Below are 18428 nucleotides of genomic sequence, written 5' to 3' on the forward strand. Positions count from 1 at the left end.
TTGAGGGCACGCGGCCTGGTACGGCTCAGGAGGGGGGGGCGCTCTCTCGCCCCCCTTTCCTGGCCGGCCGGGTAGCGTGCTCGGACAAGGGTCTGTTGTGGACTTTGGGGGGGGGCCCCACGCCGATTTTTTTCCGGCGTTGGGGTTCCCCTTTAAGTCCATACCAGGCGGCGGGGCCAGCGACGTCTCCTTCGCGGGCCCCGCCTACCTGGAGACGCGCTCGAAATGAGCGGACTTTCCTCTGCGTGTGTGGGCGAGTCCGTTCATTTCAAAAGTAGGGCGGATAGTACGGCGGACTTAGTGCGCCGTATTAGTCCGCTCAAAAAGTGCCGTGTGTGGGCAAGTAGCCCGTTCGGAAAGTCCGACGGACAGTCTGGCGGGAAGTCCGCCAGACTAAGTACGTCGGACATACCGCTACGTGTGTACGCGGCTTAAAAGTGTTTAAAAAGATACATTTAAACATAAATTGTAAAAATGAAAAAAGTAAAAGCAAAATAAACAATGAAAAAATTAATAAAAATGTAAAGTGCCCCCATCCCGCGTGCTCACGCACAGAAGGGAACGCATACGTAAGTCGCACCCACATATGTGAACGGTGTTCAAATCACACTGTGAGGTATCACCGTGACCGTTACAGTGAGAGCAACAATTTTAGCCCAAGTCCTCCTCTGTAACTCTAAACAGATGACCTGTAAACATTTTCAAAGCGTTGCCTATGGAGATTTTTAAGTACCAAGTACTAAGTTTGGCGCCATTCCACAAATGTGAGCAATTTTAAATTGTAACATGTTAGGTATCTATTTACTCAGCGTAATATAATTTTTCACCCAAAAATTCTGGCTAATTTTACTGTTTTTTCTTTTTTTTTAATTCATGAAACTGTTTCAAAAACGTGTTTGAAAAATTGCTGCGCAAATATTGTGTGATATGAAAAGTTGCAAAGTTTAGCTCACTATGCTTCACCTATAATTAAAATAAAACCTTTGGAAGACTGACACTTTAATTCATTTTTTTCTAACTTTAATCAAATTATTGTGTTCATTTAGAGTAGAATAAGCATTTACGTCTTTATATATTATTTATTTTTCCAGGAGTCAGTGGATTTCCTGGCACTAAACCTGGAATATAATTGCCAGGATTCTAACCTACTGCCAACATGGACAGCCTATAAGGTAAGGTTTGTGGCCCGCCATAAGAGGTACTTCAAATAAATAAAAAACATAAAAGGAAAATGTCTTTATTATTCTACTTTGAGATCCTAGTAATTTTCATATAATTATAATAAACACATGGCAGCACTCCAGTAAAGATCCTTGGCATTCTCTATTACATCAAATGGCTAAAAAGTAGCTTGATAGAAGGGCACTGTGGAAAGATTCAGCTTCATATGAGCCTCTTGGAGACGCCATGTATCTGGGTCACTTCTGATACCCTCTAGCCTAAACATGGCCTTGCTTGCCTTTCCAGACTCAGACTTTCAACTACTTGTACAGGCGCACCATTGAGGTCGACCCCCTTACCTGACACATTGACTTGGCCGTTGTAGGTTCTTGTTTTTTAGCCTGCATATTAGACGGGGTTGCTGAGTTTTGAACTGCTGGTTTGCCATGCGTCCTTCCCCTCCTTTTTTTTTCTTTTTCCATTGGGTGCCGTTATCGTACTCTTTCACATTTTGTTGGCTCTGTTTCTTTATTGTTTTGTTTTTGTAGACTGCAGCCTACGATTTGCCTTATTTATTTTTTATTATTGGTCTGTTATTGATGTATGACGATTTACATTATCTGATCCCTCCCTTGGGTGCTTTTTCTTTTCCGTTTTTCTTTTTTTCCTTAGAACACGCCTCTCTATTTGGGAGCTTGAGGCACTATGTCTCTCAACTACTTGCCACCCGTAGGACGTCCATGGATGTCCTCGGGTTTCAGTAGTTATACCGGGGTGATGCATGCACCTACAGTCATCATCCTTGTATGGATCTTTTCAGACGGCGATTATCTTTCCATCAGAAGTGATTAGAGTGGCTTATTAGCCACTCGATCACTTTGTGGGTGGTGGAAGGGGGGTGATTTAACTTGTTACATTGAGTACCTTGCTCACAAGTGATTACAGTCTATTATTCTGTATTTGTATTTGAAAATTAAAAATAAAGAATACTTAAACAAATTAATAAAAAATAGCTTGACAGATATGCTTACGTGTTTCAGCCACTCCAGAGCCTTACTCATTTCTATGAATAAGACCCGGAGTGGCTGAAAGACGGCAGTGTAACCGTCAAGTAGCTTTTTAGACTTTTGATGTAAAAATTATTAGCGAGGATCGTTACTGGAGTGCCGGCTTGTGATTATAATGATCGTTACCGGAGTGGCTTGCAGAGACTGAAGCTGAGCACCGGTGTTCCCTGATGAATGGAATTGGGTGAGATCAGGTGTGCACATGTTCAATGAGAGATTATTGACAAACTCCACAATATTGCCCGTGCAAATACAGTCTATTATTCTGTCTTTGTATTTGAAAATTCTAAATAAAGAATACTTAAAAAAATAAGTAAAAAATAGCTTGGCAGATATGCATACGTGTTTCAGCCACTCCAGAGCCTTACTCATTTCTATAAATAAGGCCCGGAGTGGCTGAAACATGGCAGTAAAGCAGCTTTTTAGACTTTTGATGTAAAAATTATTAGCAAGGATCGCTACTGGAGTGTCGGCTTGTGTTTATAATGATCGTTACCGGAGTGGCTTGCAGAGACTGAAGCTGAGCACCAGTGTTCCCTGATGAATGGAATTGGGTGAGATCAGATGTGCACATGTTCAATGAGAGATTATTGACAAACTCTGCAATGTTGCCCGTGCACATAATGATAAACAAGGGATCAGTCATAGATATGTTTATTAAAACAATCTTTTGCTCAAACACAGTCATTTGATACAAAAAATAAACAAAATTATTTGGTAACATTTTTATTAAATGTTCTACCAGGACCGATATTCCTTTTCCATAGTAATTTTTTTTTTGATGATGAAACCACACTTTTAGTGCAGTGTGCTTCATAAAAATACCGTACCCGGGCTATTTTACTGGAATATTCGGCCAGATTGGCAGTCCCTTTCTACATGTTTATCTCTCTAACACCAGTTGTCGATTTCCCCCACATGAGCTGATCTTTTAATAATCCACTATTTCCTTTTCGTAGCCAGAATGTGGCTCATAACCATAGGGGTGCACGTAGGTGGATGCCAGGCGTGCCTGGGCACACTCTTGACACCCCATGTGGCTCAGATTCCCCCTGCTGCCTGGGCCCCTATGTCATTTACTTACCGCTTCCTTTTGTGAATGAACACGGTGAGTGATCGGTACTGGGTTCACACTTTTGAGAATTTGATGCAGGTTTCCCCGCATCAAATTCACATGACAGGAGACTGTGACTGGCTTTCGCTGGAGCCGATTCACACATCTCCGGGGCGGCCACAGAGCGCACAGCATAAGGGTCCTGTGCGTCTTTGGCTCTGTTTCAGCTCCAAATTCAGGCAAAAATTCAGACCTGAAATGGTAAACAGGGATGCATCTGACCCCCTGCTGTGCCCCACGAAGGGAACTGAAACTGGAGCATGCTCAGTAGATGTGGCAATGGCTGGTCTACATAGTCTCAAGCTGTAATGGGGACACAGACAAGGAAGGAGGGAGAGTGAGCAGCAGGATCAACCAGGATTTTTGCAGAATACAGAAAATGAATCCCATTGAGTATTAACACTATGTAAAAACAGGTGTTTGAGCAATGGTTTTACTTCTAATTCTAACATTACAGGCTGTAGATAGGGCTATACACATGCTGCAGCCTTGATGCTTTGCTTCGCAGCCCCAGCATTTTTAACGTGGCTAGCAGAGTTTTACAGCCAGTACAGCCTGTCAAGCTTACCCATTGAGGTCAATGGAAATGTGCCGTAACAGCAAGCCAACAGAATCTCCTCCATAAAGCGGAGTTCCACCCATTTAATAGTCAGCCGCTACTAAAAGTGTAGTGGCTGACTTTTAATAAACAGACACTCACCTGTCCCATGGTCCAGCGATGCGGGCGCCTGAAGCCTCGCTTCTCTCCCTCTCCTCTCTGCTGCACCGGCATTGCAAGTGTGGGCGCCCGGCTGTAGCTTCACAGCCGGGCACGCACTGCGCATATGTGAGCAACGCTGCACGTTATGAATGGCCGGGCAATCTTTTGTAACCTGTGACGTGTCCCAGGCGATTGCAGGGAGGGAGGGGGGAGAGGTGCCACGGAAAACTAGGTACACGCCCCCCCCAAAAAAAATTACATGCCAAATGTGGCATGTCAGGGGGTCACGAGTACTTAATGTGAAAGTTCCATTTTTGGGTGGAACTCCGCTTTAATGCCTGCCAGCCGCTGCTATACAGCCTTCTGGAAAGCAATCCTCCACAGATCGGTTTTCAAAGGGCAGTAGGCATTGCCGCCAGTGTGAAAGAGCCCTTTGAAGCCGATAATGTAGCCTCTGTGTCAGGCAAATAACTGCTTAACTAAGTTTAAATTGTATGGATTGTTTGGGTAGGCTGCTAGTGAGCCTGTTGTACTTCAGATGTAGCAGTTAGAGGATTGAGTCAAACCATTTTACACTGACAGGAGTACTTACAATGGGCAGCTTTTATTCCTGTTTGTAAAACATTTATCCCAAAAAGAACAAAACTGTTTGCTGGAACTGCTTATAAAGTTAGATTTGTAAAGCTTTAATTTGTTAGTGTAAATCTGCTACCCCATCTAACACTCCCCTCCCCCCAGATTAACAATGCTGCTGTCCTAAGGTGTCTTTGTTGCTCCAAATGTAGCCATCCTAATATAGAAGGTATGTTACTGGCAGGATCACCAGGTAAAAATATAGGAAAACAAGCATAAAAAGAAGAAAACGAATGCAGCCACCACGTCTAATGACTGGTAAGCTGCAATATATTACTTTTTGTTTTTGGATTTAACAAGGCTTTAATGGTCTTTCTCCTTTATATTTTTAGAAGAAGAATCTAAAGATTTTAGTCTTTGGTTTATCCCTCACAAACTGTAATGGCAATCTGGAGAGCGGTAAAAATCTTATGCCATTTAACATACACACAGGTAAGAAAATGTCATATTTTATGATATTGTGGCTGCACCCAGCTTAGACGTAATCCTCCACCCTACCTACCATATACCTACCTTTCCTTTGCCCCCCCCCCCCTCCACACCAACATTCAAAGAAGCCAATAGAAAAGATAGTACTTCCAGGTACTATCCAGGTACTGAGGACCATGTGACTCACTCCATGTGAAAGCACAGGGCCAATCAGTGCAATCCATAGCCCCGTGTGAGCTGTGACTTATATTTTGCAGAGGATATTCCTCCAATTCCAGCAGATAAACAGAGAGCCGGGGAGTGAACCAAAGCTAAGTATGTTTTTCTGGAGAGGGCAGAGTTAAAGAGAAGCTATTGCTTTGCAAAAAAATTTTTATTTTACATTCCTTGATAGACACAGCTCTTCTAAGGCCGCGTACACACGCGGGGACTGTCTGCCGAAACTAAGTTCGTCAAACAGTCCGCTCAAACTTTTGAATGAACGAACACGCCCACACACGGCACTTTTTGAGCGGACAAATACGGCAAACTTTGTTCGTCGTACTAAGTCCGCGCAACTTTTGAAATGAACGGACTCGCCCACACACGAGGCAACAGTCCGCTCATTTCGAGCGCGTGTGCAGGTAGGCGGGGCCCGCGACGGAGACGTCGTGGGCTCCGCCGCCTGGAATGTACTTAAAGGGGAACCCCAACGCCGAAAAAAAACGGCGTGGGGGTCCCCCCAAAGTCCACAACAGACCCTTGTCCGAGCACGCTACCCGGCCGGCCAGGAAAGGGGGGCGAGCGAGCGCGCCCCCCTCCCGAGCCGTACCAGGCCGCGTGCCCTCAACATGGGGGGTGCCTTGGGGAAGGGGGGGGCCGCGCGGCCCCCCACCCCAAAGCACCTTGTCCCCATGTTGATGAGGACAAGGGCCTCTTCCCGACAACCCTGGCCGTTGGTTGTCGGGGTCTGCGGGCGGGGGGCTTATCGGAATCCGGGAGCCCCCTTTAATAAGGGGGCCCCCGGATACCGGCCCCCCACCCTATGTGAATGAGTATGGGGTACAATGTACCCCTACCCATTCACCTGTAAAATAAAAGTACCCAAAAAAAACCCACAACACACGAGATAAAATATTTTATTGCACAGCTCCGGGGGTCTTCCGTCTTCGGGGGTCTTCTCGCCGGACTCCTCCGCTATCTTCTTGTAGCTCTTTTGCTAGCGGAGGAGTCCGGCTTTCTTCCTCCCCGCCGCCGGCCTCTTCTCCCGACTTCGGGGGTCTTGTCCCCCTCTTCGGTTCTTCTGCCGGGCCACCGCGCCTTCTTATAGCTCTTTTGCAGGCGGTGGCATATTTTTTTGGGTACTTTTATTTTACAGGTGAATAGGTAGGGGTACATTGTACCCCATACTCATTCACATAGGGTGGGGGGCCGGTATCCGGGGGCCCCCTTATTAAAGGGGGCTCCCGGATTCCGATAAGCCCCCCGCCCGCAGACCCCGACAACCAACGGCCAGGGTTGTCGGGAAGAGGCCCTTGTCCTCATCAACATGGGGACAAGGTGCTTTGGGGTGGGGGGGCCGCGCGGCCCCCCCCTTCCCCAAGGCACCCCCCATGTTGAGGGCACGCGGCCTGGTACGGCTCGGGAGGGGGGGCGCGCTCGCTCGCCCCCCTTTCCTGGCCGGCCGGGTAGCGTGCTCGGACAAGGGTCTGTTGTGGACTTTGGGGGGACCCCCACGCCGATTTTTTTCGGCGTTGGGGTTCCCCTTTAAGTTCATACCAGGCGGCGGGGCCCGCGACGTCTCCTTCGCGGGCCCCGCCTACCTGGAGACGCGCTCGAAATGAGCAGGCTTTCCTCCGAGCGGGAACAGTTTGCTCATTTCGAAAGTGGCCTACACACGGGCGGACTGTCCGCTCAAACCAAGTTTCAGCGGACAGTTTTTCGGAATTTCCGAAAAACTTTGTTCGTCAAACTGTCCGCTGAAACTGTCCGCTGAAGCCCCACACACGAGCGGACTGTCCGCTGAAACACTGTTCAGCGGACAAAGTTGAGCGAACAGTCCGCCCGTGTGTACGCGGCCTAATTCTTGAGCATAGGGTTTTAGCACCACCTACAGGAGTAGACAGAAAAGAATACAGAGAGAATAGAGAGCTTTTTTCACTTTTTGTGCTAGGCTTCAACTTCCATTGACAGGAAAAGGAAGTAAGGCAAGATCTCCCCAACAGGACTAAAAAAAGGGCAATAACAACCCTTTTGTGACACCAATGCCACGTACACATGATCGGATTTTATGACAACAAATATGAGCTTGTTGGTGGAAAGTCTGACCGTGTGTATTCTCCATCGAACATTTGTTGTCGGACTTTCCGCCAAAAAATGTTGGCTAGCAGGTTCTCAAATTTTCCGCCAACAAACTTTTATTGTCGGACTTTCCGATCGAGTGTACACAAGTCCGTTGCACAAAAGTCCACACATGCTCGGAATCAAGTACGACCCGGAAGCGTTCGGTCTTGTAAAACTAGTGTTCGTAATGGAGATATTATCATATCATATCATATCATAATTGTTGGCCAACATTTGTGTGACCGTGTGTATGCAAGACAAGTTGGAGCCAACAACCTTCGAACAAAAATCCACGGTTTTGTTGTCGGGAAGTCCGATCGTGTATACGGGGCATAATCCTCGACTGTATCCAAAGTGACCAAAAAAGTTTGGTTGAAGTTTAACTTTAAATAAAGAGCAGACATAGCTCTAGTCTACCCCATTCCTCGTCTATTTTTGTTCACTGCTTGTTGTGTCTGCAGGTTAATAACTCTGATTTCTTCTTTTCAGCTATAACTGGGACAGGCGCCACCTTCTTGGGATATGATGTCAACAATTTCCTCCCTGTTTCTTCAGGCAAAGTAGGGTAGGTAATTGTGGGGTCAGTTTACACAAAATGGTGCTTATTTATTGGTTTAATCAGACATTTGTTTACAACTCCCAGAAAACTCCCAGAAATAGTTCAGAGACCCCAAGAGGTAGAAGAGAATGCTTTGTGAAGGGTGGAAAGAAGCTGAATGTGTCAATAACCAGCAGTGGCCCGTCCATTAGGGGCGCCCAGGCACCATCCCCTCTCTCCTCTCCACCCCCTATATGCAGTGGATAGATTCATGCATAGCATGAATCTATCCGCAGCCACTGCTGCCTCCCCCTAGTCATGTGTCCGGCCCCTTTCGGGTCACTGTGTGCTCGAATTACAGCGGCCAGGTTTTTTTTAATCACCTGATTAGAGCCATAGGCTCTAATAGGCTTCAAAATTGGGTGAGCTCGGGTCGCAGAAGATGCTTCCGGAGCCCACCCAGGTGTGTTGCAACAGGGAATGAACATTCGCTGTTGCAACACTCATCCTCCTCCCGGTCAATCGGGAACCAGGTATGAAACTCGTTTCCCGATTGGCCAAAACTTCAGGTGATACTATTGGATGCTTATCACCAGGAGGAGCAGAGAGGAGAACCCCCCCCCAGAGAGGACTCCAGGAGAGGACACCAGAGCCCACCATGCTGTTCTCACCGCCCGCATCCACGGTAAGGACAGCGGGTGGTGGAGGGGGGGGTGTTAGCTCCGCGCATGGGCTAACTGGCAGTTGTGCTAGTACTGGCCCGGGGGCGGGGGTTGTTTGCTGCCCCCCCAAGAAACCCCACCAGCCGTCACTGTCAATAACTGTCCATAATGGTGCTAAAAGCTAGATCATTATCAAGGGGAAAATTCGTGCTTTAAGCAAGAGAAGGCTGAAGGCCATCACAACAATTAAAAAAATGTGTTAATGTACTGTAGACGGGAGAAGGGTGGGAAGACCGTAGCAAGGTGAAGATGACAGGATTACATTACCTTGGTTCCTCGGCACATTGAAATTCACATTCATGCCATTAAACCTTTAAACAAATACATACTTTGCCATTGCCAGGGAAACCAAGGCCAGACCACGCAGCACTATTTCTCCGGAACCTTAGCTTTGCCCAAGTTATGTAACTGACAGACAGAAGAAAACAAACTCCAAGAATGTCTTCCTGAATCTGAGATACTTTTCCTTTTTCTCTTTCAATCCTTTTTAGAGTTTTTATCAAAAGGAAATAACAAATATATACTTTATATACAGTGCCTTGCGAAAGTATTCGGCCCCCTTGAACTTTTCAACCTTTTGCCACATTTCAGGCTTCAAACATAAAGATATAAAATGTAAATTTTTTGTGAAGAATCACCAACAAGTGAAACACAATTGTGAAGTGGAACGAAATCTATTGGATATTTTAAACTTTTTTAGCAAATAAAAAAACTGAAAAGTGGTGCGTGCAAAATTATTCGGCCCCTTTACTTTCAGTGCAGCAAACTCACTCCAGAAGTTCAGCGAGGATCTCTGAATGATCCAATGTTGTCCTAAATGACTGATGGTGATAAATAGTGATGGCCGAACGGTTCGCCCGGCGGTCGTTTCGCGGCGAATTTCCGACTTTCGCCGTCCGCGGGTTCGAACGCCTTTTTCCGTCGTTCGCCCCGGCGGACTTACGTGTTTAATGTATACAAGAACTTTAACCTTTCGTGACACGTTTATCATGTGTTACAGGACAACCAATTGAGACATGACAGCTCATGGACACTTGGACATTCCCCCTAACCTATAAATACACCCGATCCGGTGGCCATTTTACATTCTTTCTTCTGTCACTGTAGGGAAAGGATCCTGTGTGGAGTAGGGACAGAGAAAACGCTAGCTATTTGGTACACAAAAGTTCTTTTCAGGACTGGTATAGGTGTTAGGTCAGCAGCCTGAGTTTCTTTTGTCAGTTTAGATAAAGGGACAGAGCGCTGTATGCTGCTATTTTAGGGACAGCTCAGCCAGATTAGTCTTTCTTCATCATCATCATCATCATCATCATTAGCTGTTACTATCAGGTCCACAAAAGAGCTGTTCCAGCTAATCGTTCCAGCCTACTCTTTTTTGCCAATTTGTATAGGGACAGGCAGGAAGCAGTGTGTCAGGCAGTGAGGATAATTTTAAAGACTTGCTGTTACTATTAGTTCCACAAAGGTTCTTTTCAGGACTGGTATCAGTGGTACGGTAATAGGCTTGTACACGTATAATATTCTTTCTTCCAAATATAGAAAGAATATTATACTTGACTGCTGCCCTTCTGCTGCAGTCTGCTAATCATTCACAACTCACTTGTTCCACAAAGCTCTTTATCAGGACTGGTAACTTGGTCTGTCTAGGGTGCTACGGTACATAGGCTTGGGTGCGGTACAGTCTGCTGTTCTGTAAGGACCGCTATCGGTCCACAATACATAGGGTTGCCGTGCACTACTGCTGACCGCTGCCCTATACTGCAGCAGTCCTTCATTGGTATAGGGACTGACGTACAGTCTGCTAATCACTAACACACAACCTGCTTGGTCCACAAAAGTTCTTATAAGGACTGGTAACTTGGTATAGGGTGCTACGGTACATAGGCCTGAGTGCGTTACAGTCTGCTGTTCTGTAAGGACCGCTATCGGTCCACAATACATAGGGTTGCCGTGCACTACTGCTGACCGCTGCCCTATACTGCAGCAGTCCTTCAGCGGTATAGGGACTGACGCACAGTCTGCTAAACACTAACACACAACCTGCTTGGTCCACAAAAGTTTTTATAAGGACTGGTAACTTGGTATAGGGTGCTACGGTACATAGGCCTGAGTGCAGTACAGTCTGCTGTTCTGTAAGGACCGCTATCGGTCCACAATACATAGGGTTGCCGTGCACTACTGCTGACCGCTGCCCTATACTGCAGCAGTCCTTCATTGGTATAGGGACTGACGTACAGTCTGCTAATCACTAACACACAACCTGCTTGGTCCACAAAAGTTCTTATAAGGACTGGTAACTTGGTATAGGGTGCTACGGTACATAGGCCTGAGTGCGTTACAGTCTGCTGTTCTGTAAGGACCGCTATCGGTCCACAATACATAGGGTTGCCGTGCACTACTGCTGACCGCTGCCCTATACTGCAGCAGTCCTTCATTGGTATAGGGACTGACGTACAGTCTGCTAATCACTAACACACAACCTGCTTGTTCCACAAAAGTTCTTATAAGGACTGGTAACTTGGTATAGGGTGCTACGGTACATAGGCCTGAGTGCGTTACAGTCTGCTGTTCTGTAAGGACCGCTATCGGTCCACAATACATAGGGTTGCCGTGCACTACTGCTGACCGCTGCCCTATACTGCAGCAGTCCTTCATTGGTATAGGGACTGACGTACAGTCTGCTAATCACTAACACACAACCTGCTTGGTCCACAAAAGTTCTTATAAGGACTGGTAACTTGGTATAGGGTGCTACGGTACATAGGCCTGAGTGCGTTACAGTCTGCTGTTCTGTAAGGACCGCTATCGGTCCACAATACATAGGGTTGCCGTGCACTACTGCTGACCGCTGCCCTATACTGCAGCAGTCCTTCAGCGGTATAGGGACTGACGCACAGTCTGCTAAACACTAACACACAACCTGCTTGGTCCACAAAAGTTTTTATAAGGACTGGTAACTTGGTATAGGGTGCTACGGTACATAGGCCTGAGTGCGTTACAGTCTGCTGTTCTGTAAGGACCGCTATCGGTCCACAATACATAGGGTTGCCGTGCACTACTGCTGACCGCTGCCCTATACTGCAGCAGTCCTTCATTGGTATAGGGACTGACGTACAGTCTGCTAATCACTAACACACAACCTGCTTGGTCCACAAAAGTTCTTATAAGGACTGGTAACTTGGTATAGGGTGCTACGGTACATAGGCCTGAGTGCGTTACAGTCTGCTGTTCTGTAAGGACCGCTATCGGTCCACAATACATAGGGTTGCCGTGCACTACTGCTGACCGCTGCCCTATACTGCAGCAGTCCTTCAGCGGTATAGGGACTGACGCACAGTCTGCTAAACACTAACACACAACCTGCTTGGTCCACAAAAGTTTTTATAAGGACTGGTAACTTGGTATAGGGTGCTACGGTACATAGGCCTGAGTGCAGTACAGTCTGCTGTTCTGTAAGGACCGCTATCGGTCCACAATACATAGGGTTGCCGTGCACTACTGCTGACCGCTGCCCTATACTGCAGCAGTCCTTCATTGGTATAGGGACTGACGTACAGTCTGCTAATCACTAACACACAACCTGCTTGTTCCACAAAAGTTCTTATAAGGACTGGTAACTTGGTATAGGGTGCTACGGTACATAGGCTTGAGTGCGGTACAGTCTGCTGTTCTGTAAGGACCGCTATCGGTCCACAATAGATAGGGTTGACGTGCACCACTGCTGACCGCTGCCCTATACTGCAGCAGTCCTTCAGCGGTATAGGGACTGACGCACAGTCTGCTAAACACTAACACACAACCTGCTTGGTCCACAAAAGTTTTTATAAGGACTGGTAACTTGGTATAGGGTGCTACGGTACATAGGCCTGAGTGCGTTACAGTCTGCTGTTCTGTAAGGACCGCTATCGGTCCACAATACATAGGGTTGCCGTGCACTACTGCTGACCGCTGCCCTATACTGCAGCAGTCCTTCATTGGTATAGGGACTGACGTACAGTCTGCTAATCACTAACACACAACCTGCTTGGTCCACAAAAGTTCTTATAAGGACTGGTAACTTGGTATAGGGTGCTACGGTACATAGGCCTGAGTGCGTTACAGTCTGCTGTTCTGTAAGGACCGCTATCGGTCCACAATACATAGGGTTGCCGTGCACTACTGCTGACCGCTGCCCTATACTGCAGCAGTCCTTCAGCGGTATAGGGACTGACGCACAGTCTGCTAAACACTAACACACAACCTGCTTGGTCCACAAAAGTTCTTATAAGGACTGGTAACTTGGTATAGGGTGCTACGGTACATAGGCTTGAGTGCGGTACAGTCTGCTGTTCTGTAAGGACCGCTATCGGTCCACAATAGATAGGGTTGACGTGCACCACTGCTGACCGCTGCCCTATACTGCAGCAGTCCTTCAGCGGTATAGGGACTGACGTACAGTCTGCTAAACACTAATACACAACCTGCTTGGTCCACAAAAGTTCTTATAAGGACTGGTAACTTGGTATAGGGTGCTACGGTACATAGGCTTGAGTGCGGTACAGTCTGCTGTTCTGTAAGGACCGCTATAGGTCCACAATAGATAGGGTTGACGTGCACCACTGCTGACCGCTCACCTATACTGCAGCAGTCCTTCAGCGGTATAGGGACTAAGAGTTTTGTCACAGGGTCATTTAAAAAATGACATGCAGAGGAAGAGGCAGGCCCTTCCGCAGGGGTGGTAGGGGTAGGGCAGGAGCAACAGGCTTGAGCCAAAGTGGGAAGTTGCAGAAGGTGCGTTCAATTACTTTAAAGGATGCACCAGACTTGGTTGAGTGGCTCGCTCAGCCTTACTCTTCTGCACCCTCCTCATCCTCTCGATCTGCACCCTCTTCTTCACTCTCTGCTATGTGCACCCCCAAAGACACTACCACCAACAACACGACCACCACCACCACCACCACATACCTTCCGCTTGAGTCACTGGAATTATTTTCCGATCCATATCAAGAGGACATTTCTGATGCGCAGCCACTCTTGGTATTGGATCAGGAAGAGGAGGTAGCAACAAGCGCTACTCAGCAGTCTGACGCCAGTACCCAGATCAGCCCAAGGAGGAGGTTGGTCCCCGGTGTTGCTGCCTACTCTACTTATAGCGGTGGGGAAGGTGACGTTGATGATGACGTGTCTAGTGATGTCACGTGGGTGCCCACAAGAGAGGAAGAGGAGGGGAGTTCAGAGGGAGATATGGACCAGCAGATAGGGAGGAGAAGCAGCAATGACTTACATTGCACAGCAGGGACAAAGCAGACTGCAAATGTATCAGGAGCGAGTCATCGACCATGTACGGTCACATCTGGCGCTCCCAGGACACCGGCACATGGCTCCGCAGTGTGGGCTTTTTTTAACGTGTCCGCTGCTGACAATAGCGTTGCCATCTGCAATCTTTGCAGTCAACGCGTTAGTCGCGGTAAGCCCAATACTCACCTAGGGACGACCGCCTTAAGAAGGCACATGAGCAGCCATCACCGAGCCCAGTGGGAGCAACGGAACACACAAAGCCACACTGCAGGCTCTCACCGTCCAGCCTCGTCTTCTACTTCTCCTTCTCCTCTCTCCTCACAATTGTCCTCCACTCCACCTTCCATCACGCCAAGCTCACATTTTTCTGCAAAAAGGCAGGCTTCCGTGGGCCTAATGTTTGAGCGTAAAAAAATGATGACGCCGGATAACCCTCTTGCCCAACGGTTGGCGGCTGGCTTGTCAGAACTCATAGCCCGCCAACTACTGCCATATAAACTGGTGGACTCGGAGGCCTTTCGCAAATTTGTGGCCATTGGAACACCACAATGGAAGGTCCCAGGAAGGAAGTATTTCTCAGAGAAGGGCATCCCAGAGCTATATGGCCATGTTCAGCGGCAAGTGAATGTATCTCTGGCACACAGTGTCGGTGCCAAGATACATCTGACCACAGACACGTGGTCTAGCAAACACGGGCAGGGAAGGTATATCAGTTTTACTGCCCACTGGGTGAACCTTCTGACGGCCGTCAAGCATGTAACCCGTGGCACCCGTGTAGATTTGGTTTTACCGCCACGGATTGCATGCAGGCCTGACTCTTCTTCTCCTCCTCCTACTCCATCCTCCTCCCTCTCCTCCTCAGCTGCCTCCTCCTTTTCCGCTGCTAGCGTCTCTTCCACTGCACCGCCCAAGCTCCCCAGAACCTATTCCACATGCCAGGTGAGACGTTGCCATGCCGTGCTGCGTCTGTTGTGCCTGGAAGCAAAGAGCCACACTGGCCCGGCACTCCTTTCAGCTTTGCGTTCACAGGCAGATGAGTGGCTAACACCGCTCAATTTGACAGTTGGTAAAGTGGTGTGTGACAACGGTGCCAATCTGCTTAGCGCATTGAAACAGGGCAAAATCACGCACGTGCCGTGCATGGCACACGTCTTAAACTTGGTCGTGCAGCGATTCCTTGTCAAATACCCTGGGGTCCAGGACATCTTGCGGCAGGCAAGGAAAATCTCGGCCCATTTCAGAAGATCTTACACGGCCATGGCTCGCCTTGCTGACATTCAGCGGCGACACCATCTGCCGGTCAGACGTCTTATTTGCGATTGCCCGACGCGATGGAACTCAACCTTCTATATGCTTGATAGGCTGCTCCAGCAGAAACGTGCAGTTAACGTCTACCTGTATGAACTCTGCGAAAGAAACGGTTCTGGGGAGCTGGGTTTTTTTTCACCGCGCCAGTGGCTGCTCATGCGCGACACATGCAGACTTCTGCGGCCATTTGAGGAGATCACCAAACTGGTCAGTCGCAGCCATGGCGCCATCAGTGACATGGTACCTTATGCCTTCTTTCTGGAGCGTGCATTGCGTCGTGTCATTGATCAGGCTGTGGAGGAGCAGGAGCGGGAAGATGAGGAAGTCGCAATGCTGGATGAATTCCCAGGGGGGGCTACTCTATCTGAGACAAGTCAACAACAGGAGTCTGATGAGGAGTCAGAGGAGGATGGTGCCGGGGCGGATGAGCAGGAGCAAGAAGAGCATGCTTTAAACCTTTCTGGGATCCCTGTTGTGCGAGGATGGGGAGAGGAGAATGAAGAGGACGACATTATCCTGGATGATGAGCAGGAGCCAGGCCACCACACCGCTTCCACTTTAGTGCAAATGGGGGCCTTCATGCTCCAGTGTTTTAATAGGGACCCCCGTATAAAAAGCATGAGGGTCAAGGACCAGTACTGGGTGGCAACGTACTTAGACCCCCGGTACAAACACAAAATGGCGGAAATGTTACCGCCGTCGCAGAGGGCTGTCAGAATGCAGCACTTCCAGGCCTTGCTTCGAGAAATGCTGCATTCTGCTTTTGCGTGCGCTGGCAGAGGAGCAATTCCCACTCCCAGAGAAGGATTTGCGGGTACCAATCCAACAGCGCCTGCAAGAAGAGGCCGGTTTGAAGATGTGTTGGTGACTTCGGATATGAGGTCATTCTTTCAGCCGACCCATCGACAGGTGTCATCCGGATCCAGCATCAGGGAACGCCTAGACCGTCAGGTGTCCGACTACATTGGGTTAACGGCCGATGTGGACGCTCTGAGGAGTGATGAACCCCTAGACTACTGGGTGGGCAGGCTTGACCTCTGGCCAGAGCTTGCCCAATTTGCAATCGAACTGTTGGCTTGCCCCTCATCCAGTGTCCTGTCCGAAAGGACGTTCAGCGCAGCAGGGGGGATTGTGACCGATAAGCGTACTCGCCTAGCTCACCACAGTGTTAACTACCTCACATTTCTAAAAATGAATGAGGCATGGATCTCGGAGGAATTCAACACATGTGATCAGTAGACCATGTATATGTCTATAAACAATTTTTGGAATCAAGCACACAGACCTTCTTAATTCATTTGGCTCACTTCCCTGACCCAAAAAAGCACACCGTACTATATGCCCCTACCCTCCTCTTTGAAGAGGTTGAGCGGTGTCATATTTCTACTGGGGCTGCTTATTATGAGGGGTTCCCACCATCCCTGTGCTGTGCTGACTTCCTCCTGGGTGTTCTTATTATGAGGGGCTCCCACCATCCCTGTGCTGTGCTGACTTCCTCCTGGGGGTTCTTATTATGAGGGGATCACACCATCCCTGTGCTGTGCTGACTTCCTCCTGGGGCTGCTTACGGTGCTGCTGTCAGCGCTGTATGTCACGGAGCTGCTGTCAGCGCTGTATGTCACGGAGCTGCTGTCAGCGCTGTATGTCACGGAGCTGCTGTCAGCGCTGTATGTCACGGAGCTGCTGTCAGCGCTGTATGTCACGGAGCTGCTGTCAGCGCTGTATGTCACGGAGCTGCTGTCAGCGCTGTATGTCACGGAGCTGCTGTCAGCGCTGTATGTCACGGAGCTGCTGTCAGCGCTGTATGTCACGGAGCTGCTGTCAGCGCTGTATGTCACGGAGCTGCTGTCAGCGCTGTATGTCACGGTGCTGCTGTCAGCGCTGTATGTCACGGAGCTGCTGTCAGCGCTGTATGTCACGGAGCTGCTGTCAGTGCTGTATGTCACGGAGCTGCTGTCAGCGCTGTATGTCACGGAGCTGCTGTCAGCGCTGTATGTCACGGAGCTGCTGTCAGCGCTGTATGTCACGGTGCTGCTGTCAGCGCTGTATGTCACGGAGCTGCTGTCAGCGCTGTATGTCACGGAGCTGCTGTCAGCGCTGTATGTCACGGAGCTGCTGTCAGCGCTGTATGTCACGGAGCTGCTGTCAGCGCTGTATGTCACGGAGCTGCTGTCAGCGCTGTATGTCACGGTGCTGATGTCAGTGCTCTGTATTACGGTGCTGCTGTCAGTGCTCTGTATCTCCTGCACCCTCTTGTTTGCCTACCCTGGTCCCTGACCTTCCCTCTCCTCCATTGCCTTCATTAGCTCCATAGTCCTGAATTGTCAGAACAATTTCCCAAATAAAAAAAAAATGCTTGTAGTTATCGATCCCAAATTCACCTCATACATGTATTATGCTATTGTCCAGGTGGTGGGACTACGTGCTACCCCCTAATAATTACCCCGTGGCCGCAAATTCGACCTAAAGGTTTGCGAAATTCGCCTCCCATTGAAGTCAATGGAGCCCGCGGCGAACGGTCGTTTTCGCGAACGTTTGTGTCCGTTCGCGTTTCGCGTTCGCGAAACGTCCCGTCGGAAGTTCGTCCATCACTAGTGATAAATAGAATCCACCTGTGTGTAATCAAGTCTCTGTATAAATGCACCTGCTCTGTGATAGTCTCAGGGTTCTGTTGAAAGCGCAGAGAGTATCAAGAAGACCAAGGAACACACCAGGCAGGTCCGTAATACTGTTGTGGAGAAGTTTAAAGCCGGATTTGGATACAAAAAGATTTCCCAAGCTTTAAACATCCGAAGGAGCAATGTGCAAGCAATCATTTTGAAATGGAAGGAGTATCAGACCACTGAAAATCTACCAAGATCTGGCCGTCCCTCTAAACTTTCAGCTCAGACAAGGAGAAGACTGATCAGAGATGCAGCCAAGAGGCCCATGATCACTCTGGTTGAACTGCAGAGAACTACAGCTGAGGTGGGAGAGTCTGTCCATAGGACAACAATCAGTCGTACACTGCACAAATCTGGCCTTTATGGAAGAGTGGCAAGAAGAAAGCCATTTCTCAAAGATATCCATAAAAAGTCTCGTCTAAAGTTTGCCACAAGCCACCTGGGAGACACACCAAACATGTGGAAGAAGGTGCTCTGGCCAGATGAAACCAAAA

At 48.6% G+C, this 18428-nt stretch overlaps 1 protein-coding gene across 1 annotated transcript in view; it reads left to right on the forward strand.

The window, feature by feature from the left end:
• Positions 1–18428, forward strand: part of LOC143923853 (lactase/phlorizin hydrolase-like) — an 88632-nt gene that overhangs the window by 12954 nt on the left and 57250 nt on the right. The window contains exons 3-5 of the mRNA XM_077447775.1: positions 1092–1172; positions 5008–5107; positions 7916–7991. Coding sequence (XP_077303901.1) covers positions 1092–1172; positions 5008–5107; positions 7916–7991 — 257 coding nt within the window. The remainder of the gene's footprint in view (positions 1–1091; positions 1173–5007; positions 5108–7915; positions 7992–18428) is intronic.

This window comes from Lithobates pipiens, unplaced genomic scaffold (assembly GCF_037356315.1).
Source record: "Lithobates pipiens isolate NorthernLeopardFrog02 unplaced genomic scaffold, aLitPip1_a1.2 Scaffold_22, whole genome shotgun sequence".
Classification (NCBI taxonomy): Eukaryota; Metazoa; Chordata; class Amphibia; order Anura; family Ranidae; genus Lithobates; species Lithobates pipiens.